Source organism: Pangasianodon hypophthalmus, chromosome 16, assembly GCF_027358585.1.
Source record: "Pangasianodon hypophthalmus isolate fPanHyp1 chromosome 16, fPanHyp1.pri, whole genome shotgun sequence".
Lineage (NCBI taxonomy): Eukaryota > Metazoa > Chordata > Actinopteri > Siluriformes > Pangasiidae > Pangasianodon > Pangasianodon hypophthalmus.
The window spans coordinates 13,690,716-13,702,977 of record NC_069725.1 but is presented as its reverse complement, the minus strand read 5'-3'; the positions used below and the strand labels follow the sequence as shown (position 1 = coordinate 13,702,977).

General features: G+C 38.0%; 2 protein-coding genes across 9 annotated transcripts in view; both read left to right on the top strand.

The window, feature by feature from the left end:
• The window catches only part of ndrg3b (ndrg family member 3b), a 63,830-nt gene extending 62,383 nt beyond the window's left edge, over positions 1-1,447 (top strand). For all 7 annotated transcript variants that reach the window (XM_034311624.2, XM_026920603.3, XM_026920605.3 and 4 more), the window contains one exon: positions 89-1,447. In XM_034311624.2, the coding sequence (XP_034167515.1) occupies positions 89-264 (176 nt within the window). In that variant the 3' untranslated portion in view covers positions 265-1,447. The remainder of the gene's footprint in view (positions 1-88) is intronic.
• A 3,612-nt stretch (positions 1,448-5,059) lies between these two features.
• Positions 5,060-11,975, top strand: sla2b (Src like adaptor 2b). 2 transcript variants are annotated; one of them, XM_026920173.3, is made up of 8 exons: positions 5,060-5,389; positions 7,058-7,160; positions 7,496-7,592; positions 8,176-8,262; positions 8,956-9,059; positions 9,241-9,378; positions 9,963-10,092; positions 10,395-11,975. In XM_026920173.3, the coding sequence occupies exons 2-8, from the start codon at positions 7,085-7,087 to the stop codon at positions 10,531-10,533; spliced, it is 771 nt and encodes a 256-aa protein (XP_026775974.1). In that variant the 5' UTR covers positions 5,060-5,389; positions 7,058-7,084; the 3' UTR covers positions 10,534-11,975. The 2 variants fall into 2 exon arrangements, with proteins under 2 accessions (XP_026775974.1, XP_026775973.1); XM_026920172.3 differs by having other exon boundaries at positions 5,061-5,389; positions 9,960-10,092.
• The last annotated feature ends 287 nt before the right edge of the window (positions 11,976-12,262 follow it).

The window sequence follows — 12,262 nt, the reverse complement described above, 5'->3', positions numbered from 1 at the left end:
ATAAATGATTTAAATACCTTTTTCAAAGTCATTTATCCCTTTACCACTATTGTTCATATTTCTTTGTTTCTCTCTCTGTCTCTCTCAGTGCCCACTGCTGGCATGACACGCTTGGCACGCTCTCGTACCCACTCAGCTTCCAGCATGAACTCTGCAGAAGGTGCGCGTAACCGCACTCACAATAACGCTCAGCCGGAGGGCGCTGCTGCCAGCCCAGGTCACGAGAACCAAGCCAGACCACAAACCATGGAGGTGTCCTGCTAAATCTGATAAATCTGCCTCTAATTATGTCTCCTTATGCCACATTCTCTCACATATTTTTCTCTCATAATCCTGAAACCAGGCTTCTGGTGTAATTAAACAATGCAAAGTATGACTATTGAAATGCATTCACAGTCTGCACACACGTTTTTTTTTTTTTTTTAGTCTTAATCGGTTCCTGATATGTGCATATAATGAAGACTGATGTCTCTTGGATAGAAGTGTTCATGTTCAGAAGGCACTTGTTAGTGAGAAGGATACATCTTCCTATTGCTTTTTCATACTATACAGAAGACCAAACCACATCTCACTTCTCTCCGTCCGTCCGTTCATTCATGCAGCACCATTGACTTGTATATTTTTTTCCTGTTGACCACAGCTTTCTGTTCTTCTGTCAATATTATGTGCTTTGTGAAAATATCAGTCTCTAGATTGCAGAATAGTTGTTGACCTTGTTTTCCTGTACATTCTCACAAAAAAATCTACTGATAAGCATGTCCTTTTTAATGTAACTTAATGGAAGTGTATATTGGGATTTGTTTTGTTCAGCTGTTTCTGCAGATACTGTAGACCTCAACCACCCATGGGGTAACTTTGCACTGTAACACAGATGTATTGATATATTTAGCCCAGAACACAGTTTTTCTGATATAGCTGCCTTTCAGTAAATTCTTATGAGTTCTAGGTAAAACACATTTAGAGAGAATGACCTGGGCAGAACAACCAACTTTGCATACACATTAGTCTCTAGATCCTGTTGAGAGAGGAAAACAGAGACATGGTCATTCATTAGAATCTCGTAATAGTTATAGTGAATTTAATAATTTAAACTATACACTCCCTGGAACATAAATACTGACAAGGGGGTATGGTTTCAACTTATTCCACCCCTCCTGTACAGTGGATAGATATTCCAGTTTACTTGAACTGTACTGATTACTTCCTCTATTAAATTTTGTAGTTATATTATTATTATTATTATTATTATTATTATTATTATTATTATTACTACTAATATAAATACTATTGCTATAATGTTTCCTTGGATGTGTATTCATTGTTGCTCTATGATTGTACTGCCTTGAGTGTGACATCAGGCTTTGTCCTCCAAGCATATAGGGGGCGCTGTACTTCTGCTGAGTGTATTGATTTGTACTAATTAATAAAGTTAGAGGTTATACATAAACCTGTTGTCATCATTTTTCTGTTAACAAAATATTACTGAATGTCTTTTTCATTTTGAAATTTGTTAAATACCCTACTCTGCTGCATCAACAACCATATAGTGGAGTAGTGGTAGTACACACTAATTTTTTTTTTTCTTCAATCATGCTCCTGAAGGAGTTCTGCTCATGTAATAAGTTTGACCAATCCCAAACATTCCTACAGAAACTTTTACCAATGTTGCCTGTTCCCTCAGGTAGTTTGAGCAATCCCACCAACTCCAGCAGAAGGTTTGACCGATCCTAACCACTCTTTCAGATAGATTGCCCAATCCCGCCCACTTCTGCAGAATGTTTGACCGATCCTAACCACTCTTTCAGATAGATTGCCCAATCCCACCTGCCCCTGCAGAAACTTAGACTGATCCCAACAATTCTTTCAGAAAGTTTGATCATTCTCGCCCACTCCTGCAGTATGTTTAATGCCGCCCACTCCTGCTGAAACACTCCTGAAGGAATTCTGCTCCCGTAATGTTTGACCATGCCCAAAGTTTCCTGCAGAAATTTTGACCAATCCTGATCGTGCCTACGGAAGCATTGACCAATACTGCCTACTCCCTCAGAAAGTTTGACCAATTCCAGACTGCTCCTACAAAAAAATTTAAACCAATCCCAACTGCTTTCTCAGAAAGTTTGACCAGTTCCACCCACTCCCACAGAATGTTTGCACAATGCTGCCCACTCCTGCAGAAAATTTGACATTCCCCCCCAACTCTAGCAACAAGTTTAACCAATCAAGCTTCCTTCCACAGAAATTTTGAGCAATCCCACTCACTCTGGCAGGAAATTTGTCCAATCCTACCCTTACCAGAAAAGAAAATTTGACCAATTCTGATCACTCTTTCAGAAGGTTTGACCACTCCTGCAGAAGGTTGCTCAAGTGCTCCCTCAAGTGCTCCCACAGAAATATTGACCAATCCACCAACACGGGCAGGAAGTTTGGCCAGTCCTGCCAATTCCTGCAGAAAATGTGACCAATCCAGTTCACCTCCACAGAATATTTGACCAATCCCTTTCACACTGGCAGGATGTTTGGCCTATCCAGCCCTCTCCAGAAGAAAGGCGGACCAAACAATATAGTAGTACATTTGTTTGAATATGATTTTTTTTTTCCATTTTACCACAAATTGCCAGATAATCATCTTTGCAGCATTCAGGGAATGAGGTCTGGGCTTCCCAAGATTTTGAGCTTCCTTTTCTGAAGCCATTTGTTCATTTGATGCTTTGAGTTGTTATCTTGTTGGAGGATGGCAGGTTATTGGTGTTGTATTTGCACTAAACATTATCCAGAAGTAAGGTCTCATCACCATATGATTTAAATGTTTTGTTTGTTTGTTTGTCTGTTTTATCACCCTACCCATAGCCCAAACTTTGGCAGAATATGGGAAATTGTCACATGCAGGGAGAAATTCCTGCAGCTTCTTTAATGCTACTGTAGCTGCTAGTCTTCCTGCTGAGCTTTCTCCTTACCTTGTTATCAACTTGGCAGTGTAGCTGTGGGGCTGCATTTTCTGCACGTATTGATTATACGTCCTCCAGAGGCAGATGATCTTTATTTGAGATTGATTCTTTTCATTGATGGCATTGTGAATGTGATGACTGGTTTACTGTGAACATACAGTAGCTACAGGCTTCTTATAAATGGGTATAACCACTTATTCAGCCGAGGTATTACATGCTTTTTACTTTTAGTTAGTTTTTCCAAATAATTCCCAAAAAAATCCTTCAAAAAACAAAAAATATACTCCTACTAAGCAGATAGGTGTTTTCTCAAAAAAAAAAAGCAGAAAATGTAAAAAAATTAATAATACTACCATGCACTTGAAACTTTCCGACCAGTAACCAGTCATCTCTTTCTGCATCTGGCTACAGGTAGTATGCAGCTATTTATAGATTTGTTAACCAAAATTCTGCAGCTACTCAGAGTACACACTGTGATAAGGGATGTTAGAATGCTGAGTCCATTTTCCATTGAGGCTAGAACATACAGTGAAGCAGTCAGCACTTATCTCACGCATCTTTATATATTCACATGTGATGGGTCTATGGTTTTTTTTTTAATGTATGGACTAAATAACGCTGGTATGTAAGACACAAGGTTTTGTGAACTAACATTGAAGAAGAGAGCCTGGGAAATATTACTTATATAATCTTAAAGTGACCTGCCAAATCCAGACAGAGAAACAGAGAGAGATGAGAGGAACAGAAGGCTGCCTAAGACCTTACACCTCCAGTCATATAAAATATATCAAGCATTTTAAAAGCACTTTTTAAATAAAACATTTTAAAAGAAGGCTTAATGTTAAGGTTTTATCAAATGGTTGTCAAATTTGAGATTTCCTGGTATTGGATTTTTTTAACCACACTGCAGAAAAGTACATCTTATCAAGTGGAAACATCATGAATATAGTCATATTTGTCTAGTATTTCCTATTATAAGATTATTAAACCTATTTATAGATTATTAGTCTTATTTCTGTGTTATTTATTTATTTATTTAACTAATTTCAAGCTTTAAATTGTCTTATTCTGTTGGCAGATAAATTTGCTTCTTTCTAGAAATAAATGCTTAAAATTAGCATCAATTTTTTTTTTGACTATTTCAAACCTGAAATTAGTAAAATGTCTAGAAATAGGATTAATAATCTTTATTGTGTTGTAGTCTTATTTTTTTTTCTTATAATCGGAAATATTTTCTGCCGTGCAGTACGGGAGTTGAGGGGAGGACAGTCCTTGTGGACTTGTTCAGTACGTGTTGTAGGAGTTGAAGAACAGTTTCCAGTTTGTACTGGATCATGTCCTGAGCGATGTGTAGGCAATGTGTCTGAATGATCTCCTGGTTTTCTGAACAAACATCCTCTCATTATTTATTATTCATTATTTCTTTTTCATTTCATTTTTTTGCTCTTGTCATTTGGTGTGACCATCCATCATGCCACATAACCAGTAATGGCAGTAGCTGTATTAAAATTCATGAATATATATATATATATATATATATATATATATATATATATATATATATATATATATATATATATATATATATATATATATATCCTTATAGTATGTGTGCACCACATGCCAAAAGTCTCACAAATTGCCAAATATATGCTTTTTATATTTTATATGCTTTTTATATTTTGGCCTTTCAAAATCTTTATTCGTGAGTGACCCAAATACCACACCAAGCAGCAACTGATGTTTGGATATGTTGATGTGCCGCTTATGTTGCGCAGCTTTGCACAAAATTTGGTAGTCAGTGACATTTGCTTTTCAACAGTTGGGTGGATGGGTGGATCAAAGTGCTTAAGAAGAAGTCTTCAATTAAAGCAGCAACACCATCATTTTTAAGCTCTAATGTATTACTGAAGCATTACTTGGATCTATTAAAAATATTGTTTGTTTTCACTATAATTATTGATTGGATTCTTTTCATTTGGTGAAAGTGATAGTATAAATGTTTAGAAATTTCTGTGCATCAGTTCACAGGAAGCTGCTGCTGGTGCATGTTGTGGGTTTTTTGAGTGTGTGTGTGTGCGTGTGTGTGCGTGTGTCATACATAAAACAGTCTGCCTCAGTGTGTTTTTCATATCTGAGAACCACAGAAGGATTGACAGTTTCTTAGAGCACATACATCTTTCTACTGCAGGCTTCATCAAACACTGCCTTCAATCGAGGCCTGATCTTCAAGTCACCTTGTTTCTCTCACTTCACACTCTTCTACCAATCAGAAACACAGCTACTCATCGCAGTGCGTGTTCTTGACGTGTCTACAAGGGCAGGAGTGAGTTGTTTTTGAGACTTTTTTTTTTTTGGTTAAACTCAGTCATAAAAGAGCCAAACGGATGATCTGCACCCACTGAGGAGAAACAACTGGTATCACAGCTTGGCAGAGAAATGAGGTAAGCATAATCTTAAAGCACTGATGAGGGTTCATTTGAATGTCTCTAGGTTAAAGAACACACATTTCGGGTTGAGATTGCAACTAGGGGGTAAAGTAAGGTAATTTATTTTTTTTTATAGCTTTGTTTTGTTATTTTAGCTGGGGGTCGAGGTGAAATGATGCTTTTAAAAGCAAAACGTGCTTTAAAAATCTCAGCACCTGACCTTTGATTCTTGAGAATGCGTGCTCATGAGGTCCAAAAATGTGGCAGAATGTACTTACAATAAATTAAGAGGCTACTCTTACCTCAGCCCTCCAAAAAAGCAAAGTGTAATAATTAGCGAAAATGTCAGTTAAATATCAGAGTTTCAAACGTTATTCATTCATTTTGAAAAACTGTAAACGTCAAAACATAATAACACATTGTACAAGTGTCAAAACTTCCACATGATTCGTTTGATTCTGAATCTTTTGATACTGGAGTAGCATGTCCTGTTTTTCTTGCATACTAACATCTTGTACTAGCTCCTTTCTAATAAGGCTTTAGCTTTTTAGCATTAAGTTTAGATTTCTTTAGTATTCTCAGACCCTCAACTATGTAAACAGGTATAAGGAAATGTTTCTAACAGAAACTACAAAGCACTTGCGTAAGGCACTTTGGATAAGAGCGTCTCTCAAATGCTGTGTAGTGTAATTTATTGGTCAGTGCAGCCTGAATTATTTCTGTCTCTGTCTTGGACCGAGAGACTCTGATGACCTGGTGAGACCCATCTGTCTGACAGGTGGCTATTCACTCATCTGTGCTGCAGCAATCATATGAGAAATGTGCTTCTGAGTATGATTTCATGTATCATCATATTAGATTAACAGTCAGAGTATAAATAGGAGATGAAATCATTCCTTTCTGTCTATGGACCATTTTGCTGAAGGCCTCATTTTGCAATATTGAGAATATTCCAATACTTGCTACAATATGTATTAAAGTATATGTATTCGTTGCTGTAGTGGTTCAGTAATCTCAAAAATCAGCAAGATAATAACACCCCAAAAATATCCAGTAGTTAGTTAGTTTGTTTATTTATTTATTTATTTGTTTGTTTGTTTGTTTAGTCCCTGTACTTGTGTCTTGGATTCATCCTGAAATTTCTGCACCCCAACTAATTTGCCTGATGCTATATCAGCATTTATCAAACCCTATTTTGCGTAACTCCTATCATATCCTTCCAAAACGTCTACTTTACACTCTTGAAATATCACCAGTTCCACGAAACATGTCAGCAGCATGATTGTGGCTTTGTTCATCTTTATTCCTCACTGGTAACCTAGTGTACTATTACGACATATTCACAAGAAAGGGTTGTTTATGTCATTGACGCATATAAAAACTGTCCAGTCGCACATTTTTGGTGCATTGGTGTATTTGCAGATAATGGTTGAACGTCAGCGTTGTACTTGTTCTATTTTTAGACCGGATTTGCCATAGTTAACAGAGATGTGTTTGTGATATTGAAACTGTGGTTGGAAAATGTTGGTCAAAGTGAAAAAGCAGTTTCACCATCCTTCCTCCAATTCTTCAGAAAAACTGACAATAATTTTTTAACAGTTTTGGAAATTGATTTGTGATCTTACCATATGCCTTTGTGGTACATTTATTGATATGCTTTCTCTGTATTTCATTTTATTCTAGTCTGCAGTTCTGCTGATCAGGAGCATCATGGGCAGCAGGCCAAGTAAAGGGAGGCGTAGCAGTATCCCTCAAACACCCCTGCTGGATTTGGATGAGCCCATGGGTGAGCGCTAGCCTGCCAATACACCTCACCATACACAGCATTTCAACCGTACAGAATAAACGTATAATCAAGGTTGTTACTGAACCGAAGTAGAAAAGTTGTGAACACATGAGGGGAAACCAAATCTATGACAGCCAATAAGCTGTACGTATGATCACTGGATCTCTTTGAGAATATTTTCTTTGTTGATTGCAGCTCAGCAAAGACTATGCGTTTACGCGCAGGAGGAGATGTAAAGAAGGATTCTAGCTTAAGAAGAGCAGTGATGTGGTCAGGCGATGAAACAGTTTGTCGCTTTGCTTAATCTTTCTGTCTCTCTCTGTCTCTGTCTTCAGATGGCAGGTATGTAGTGGTTGCTCTGTATAACTACCCGGCAGGAGGTCCCTCCGATTGCACTATCAGATTTGGGGAGAGACTCAACGTGCTTTCTGAGTAAGTGTCTGTTTCTTACAGCCTTATTATTTACATATAGAACATCCAAAAGGCCCTGGAATGTGCTGAAATATTTCTGTCACTGGGCGCATGAAGGGATTGTTACCATAGGGTCCACATATCTGAGTCTATTTCCAAAAACTGGCATTCTGTCTGCATCTTTTGTCAGTTTATACAGTATATGTCAAGCAAGACAGCATGATTCAAATACTTCAAGTCAAAATATTCTCCAGTAGAAGTATTCTAGTGAGAGCACAGAGGACTATATTAAGAAATTAATTAAGTAGATATGTAGTGTTAGTCATTCAGAAACAACAGCAGCTAACACTGTGTGTAAGGATTATTTGTGTGTTAAATTTGTGGTGTCAAAATAGCTCAAAAAAAAAATTAAGCAAAAGACGCACAACTGTTTTGACACCACAAATTTAACACACACATAATCCTTACACACAGTGGACATTGGACATTGAAATGGATGTCATACAAGGAAATCAATAACCAAACAAAAGAAAAGTTAGTTTTTCATAACTGGTGAAATAAACAGAGTAACATGTGTGCATGTGTGTGTGTGTGTGTGTTACAGTGAAGGCGAGTGGTGGAGAGTGAGTTCCTCAGCTACAGGAGTCGTGAGCTACATCCCCAGCAGCTACACATGTAAAGTGTTTAACAGGTACAGTATGGGCCTCCATTTGACATGCGTTTGCTATTTTATACCTGCTGTAAGGTACAGCCACTGACTCGTTTATGAATCTAGCCAAAAAGGGAGACTCGCCAGGATTCGCGGGTACATTACTGTACTGACATGTGGGCTGATTTCTTACAGTAATGTCATGGATGATGTCATGTAAATGATATGAGGGTCTTCCACAGGGGTGACTTTAGTCAGTTTCCAATGAGGGGTTGTAGTTTACTTCATTTGGCACAAGTATGAAGTAAGTAGAAAGGGGGTAAAACGTGTGTGTGTGTGTGTTGGAGGTCACAGCTGTGTACAGTGTATAACTCTTTCCACATATGTATATTACTCGCCATTGCAACTCTGATCATCTGCGTGGTGTTTATCTTTCTCTCCCTCCACTTCTTTTTCTTCTTTGCCTCTGTATTCATTCTCGGTTTCTGTCACCCGGTCTTTGTCATCCTGTGTGTTCTTTCACTTTGTACCTCCTCACTGCCCCTGCTTTGTCTGTTAAATCCAGTTAGTTGAGAGGGGTTTTTTATCGTTGTTTTTTTGAGAGTCGTTATTGTCAGTATTCAGCTAATCTGTGTTCTAACACTACATAGCTTTATTATGTACTTTAAACTCTGGCTAACTCTCTTTCTCTCTCTGTGTGTGTGTGTGTGTGTGTGTGTGTATGTGCACATGCAGGTGGCAGTTTGTAGGTCTCAGTAAACAGAAGGCAGAAGAGCTGCTTCTCAGCCCTCAGAATCACCCTGGCTCCTTTCTCGTTAGAGAGAGCCAGACCATACCTGGTGGGTTAACACACACACACACACACACACAATTATATAATATGTACTGTATATGCCTAATCACACAGGAGTGTGATTATCCAAGAGTATTCAGTGCAGACAAATTCCTACAGGCAAAATTATCTTAACAGATCTCTCTCTCTCTCTCTCCCTCTCTCTCTCCCTCTCTCTCTCTCTGCAGGTGCTCACTCACTCTCGGTGCGACTTGAGCGCCAGTCCATCAAACACTATCGTATCAATACTATAGAGAACGGCTGGCACTACATCTCCCCCCGCCTCACCTTCCCCACTCTCACACACCTCGTCGAGCACTACTCTGGTAAAAACACACACACACACACACACACACACACACACACACACACACAAAAGTCCTACTATTTTTGTGAGGACCTTCCACTGACATAATTATTAATGCAACTAATGAATACTATGCTAGACCTGAATCTATCTACCTTAACCTCCGTTACCAAAAGTAAACCTTTTGGCTCTTTTTTTTTTTTTTTGTGTGTGTAATTAAAGCTTCAGGGTTGGGTTATTTTTTTTAAAGTAGTTCTCCTCCAGGCAAATGTTTCCATAAGGTCAAAACTAGCAGATATTCCTATTGCCCACATGCTCTCTCTCTCTCTCACACACACGCACGCACACACACACAATTTTATTAAAATATATACTGTTATATTTACTGCTGTGGCGAATGGAATAATTATCAGGCGCATGTTCTGAATGATTTTCAGTTAGACAGCCTTGTATACATGAAGTGTTTTATAAGGGGAAAAAAAAAAAAAACCTCAAAGAAATGTACGTTGATTTTGGGGGAATTACAGATGTGTTAATCAATTCATGAGTGAGTCTTATGCGATTGTGTTTTTCTGCCTTTGCGTGTGTCTTTTTGCTCAGAAGTGTCTGATGGCCTGTGCTGTTTGCTGAAAGAGCCATGCTTCATTCAAGGCTCCAACAACGTTCCGGTTGTAAGCGGCCCTCCTCCTATATCAGTCAGAAAACCCACCATCAACTGGAAAGATGTCAACAGGTGAGCAAAAGCACATGCAAGTGGGATTACTATTGATTTACTCTCTCACTACAAAACTAATAGAAAAATACCCAAAAAATAAAATGAGGGGAAAAAAATGGAAAAGCACTATCATTACAAATGCAGGAAGTTATTCAATATTATACAGTGTTTTATACACAGAGATAAAAAAAAAAAAACAATTAAATCTAATTTACGTTGTTGTTTGAGATGAATGGGTTTGTTATAGTTTCTCATAACTTGTCATATACTCATCTCACTCATCATATAAATACTCATTTAAATTGTTTCTTTTTTTTCAGCTCCATGATCTTTGGGCCCCAAAAGGAAGGTGTGGAAGAGTCGCTTGTCAGTGAGGGGCTGAAGGAGTCCATTAATTCCTATCTTTACATGACTGAAAATGGAGAATGTAACGAATGTGCTGGAAACTGGGACACGTGAGCTTGCGGGACCTTTGAAAGAAAGGAGAAGAGTTAAGGCTGAGGCTGACGGCCAGATTTTACTGTTCCTCAGTTCCCCCTGGGACCTGCTGAGCTTTGCACTGACACACACAGATCACTGGAAAGGCTCGGACATGGACAGTACAGGAGTGTAGTAAAGACATCGGTTCAGTAGTAGAGCAGAACATTTGAAAATGAAGCGGCAGCACTTTCCTGCAGTCCATGTCATTCTCTTTTAAGTCATCACTCATCTTCCAGTGTGGGTGATGGAGATTTTAGCGTCACAGATTTCTGTGTGGACTTGTTCCTGAGGATGTGAACGAAAAAAGAAAGAGAGAAACAGAAGTGACCGTGGGAGGCTCAAAGCAGTGCGTGCAGCCATTTGTGCCGCTCAAACACTTCTGGAACTTTCTCAGTTTTCATGGACTAGAGAGAGGCGAGGCCATGACGGGAGACGCGAAACCTTTATTTCTTGCTGATTTTTTAAAAAAAAGGTTATATTGAACTGTTGGTTCTTATTTAACATTTTAAAAGTTAAGAGTACAGTACATCTGTAAATTCACTATGTGCTTTTTGTTGATTGTGTTCCAACACTGCAGTCACATGTTATTTAATGCTGCTTCAAGAAAAAGCTTAAGAAACAAGTCCTGTCTTTTCACTCATCATAATATTCAGCTACAAGGGAAAAAAACACCAGTCTGCTTCAGGAAATGTGTGTGTGTTACAGAGAAAGACAGAAAGCGAGAGAGAGAGTGCTTATATGCAAGTGCATTGTTGTGGTAAATTGTTTCCTGTGTAAGAAGGTATTCGCACCTCACAGTTCAGGTTAATTGTCAATAGCTTCTGAGTTTTAAGTTTACCTGCTCACAATACTATACATAGTGATTTTAAATGTGAAATACAAAATACCTACTATAAATATTCTTTCTTTCTGTGCACTGTTCATTCTGGCACAAATGAGCTTTAAGCTTAAAGCAGCCTTTTTATTGCTCGAGAGTTGAACTGTATTTATTTTAATACTGTTAATGTAAATATAGCATAATTACTTTTTAAAAAAGTATAATTAATTTTTTAATAGAAAAGATGTTCTGTGTTTTTATTTTAATTATGTCTAAAAAAGCCCCAAACTACCCAGGCTTTCCCCCCTAACATTACCCTAAACTAGAGGGCTTTTTAAAATTTTTTATTATTATTTTTTTTTTCTTTCTCATTTATTTCCATTGTAGCTCTTCTATATATGATTCTACAATATATGATTAACATTGTTATTTGAACAGTTAGGCCAGTCTGAAGGCTTAACACTAATGTATGGGCTGGTTAGTTGATATAAATAATCCACTGCTAGCTACACTGCTAGTGAAAACACAAGATGTATTACATTCAATTTTCTATGAGGTCTGGGAAACATCATAATTCACGAAATAAAAGTTACACTTATAGTCACACGTAGAGACGACTACATTTGCGGAGTGAGATCGGATATGATTCCTGACCTGTTAAAGCCTGTTTTACCTACAGACAGTGTCAGGTGTGTGTGCACTGGTACAGTAAAATGCTAGAGGGCAGTGTAGCGCCGTTACAGCTATATCCGATTTCATGAAGAACCTGACTGAAGTCTGTTTCTGTATCTGCCCACTACTATCTGTGTGCAGCACTAGACTGATGCAACACCACATGGGAACAGTGTAGGGAGTTACTGTACATGAGTAACACATTATATAATAATATTA

Excerpts from the sequence above, each read along its gene's own strand:
- sla2b (XM_026920172.3), top strand. The coding sequence starts at position 7,085 with ATGGGCAGCAGGCCAAGTAAAGGGAGGCGTAGCAGTATCCCTCAAACA. Across the intron at positions 7,161-7,495 it reads GGATTTGGATGAGCCCATGG|ATGGCAGGTATGTAGTGGTT; the intron begins GTGAGCGCTAGC and ends CTCTGTCTTCAG. Across the intron at positions 9,060-9,240 it reads AGAGAGCCAGACCATACCTG|GTGCTCACTCACTCTCGGTG; the intron begins GTGGGTTAACAC and ends CTCTCTCTGCAG.